This window comes from Myotis davidii, unplaced genomic scaffold (assembly GCF_000327345.1).
Source record: "Myotis davidii unplaced genomic scaffold, ASM32734v1 scaffold109, whole genome shotgun sequence".
In the NCBI taxonomy this organism is placed as follows: domain Eukaryota; kingdom Metazoa; phylum Chordata; class Mammalia; order Chiroptera; family Vespertilionidae; genus Myotis; species Myotis davidii.
Genome location: NW_006300368.1, coordinates 789,641 through 790,100, shown reverse-complemented (window position 1 = coordinate 790,100; position 460 = coordinate 789,641). Strand labels below are relative to the sequence as shown.

The following is a 460-nucleotide window of genomic DNA, read 5'->3' as shown; positions in this document are numbered from 1 at the left end:
TCTGAGAGCAGTGAAGGCGGCAAGATGGCGGACCGCTTCTCCCGCTTCAACGAGGACCGAGACTTTCAGGTAAACACGGGCGTCGCCGAAGATCCGGGGGAGGCGCTGGCCGAGCTGAAAACGCCTTCTCCTCCGCTCCTGACTCTCTTTCCGTCCAGGTTCCGCATCGGCTTGCTAGCCGGCTCGCTCTTCTCCGCTTCCAATTCCTCCGGGGGCCTCCAAGCTTGAGTCGAGGCCGCATCTAACCCCGTATTCTCCTGCCTCTTACACTCAGGCCGCCGGGTTTGCGGCTTCGGCCTATTTGGGCTTCGGAAGCCCGGCCTGACCGCTGGCAGGGTCTGTGCGTCCCCGGGTCTCCCCTGCCTGCGGAGGCACAGGGCTGGCTCCCCGGGGACAAGAGGGTTGGGTCGGAGGGTTTGGGAGAATATTACTAGACCAGAGCTTCCGAACCCCTGGGTTT

The 460-nt window shown here is 63.3% G+C and overlaps 1 protein-coding gene across 2 annotated transcripts in view; it reads left to right on the top strand.

The window, feature by feature from the left end:
• Window position 1: 1 nt before the first annotated feature.
• Window positions 2–460, top strand: part of GPATCH8 (G-patch domain containing 8) — a 77,101-nt gene continuing 76,642 nt past the window's right edge. Inside the window, exon 1 of one of the 2 annotated variants that reach the window (XM_006776869.2) lies at window positions 2–69. Coding sequence is in view for 1 of the 2 variants with exons in the window: in XM_006776868.2 (XP_006776931.1) it covers window positions 25–69 (45 nt within the window). In the remaining variant the exon portion in view is untranslated. The remainder of the gene's footprint in view (window positions 70–460) is intronic. The other variant, XM_006776868.2, reaches the window with a different exon arrangement.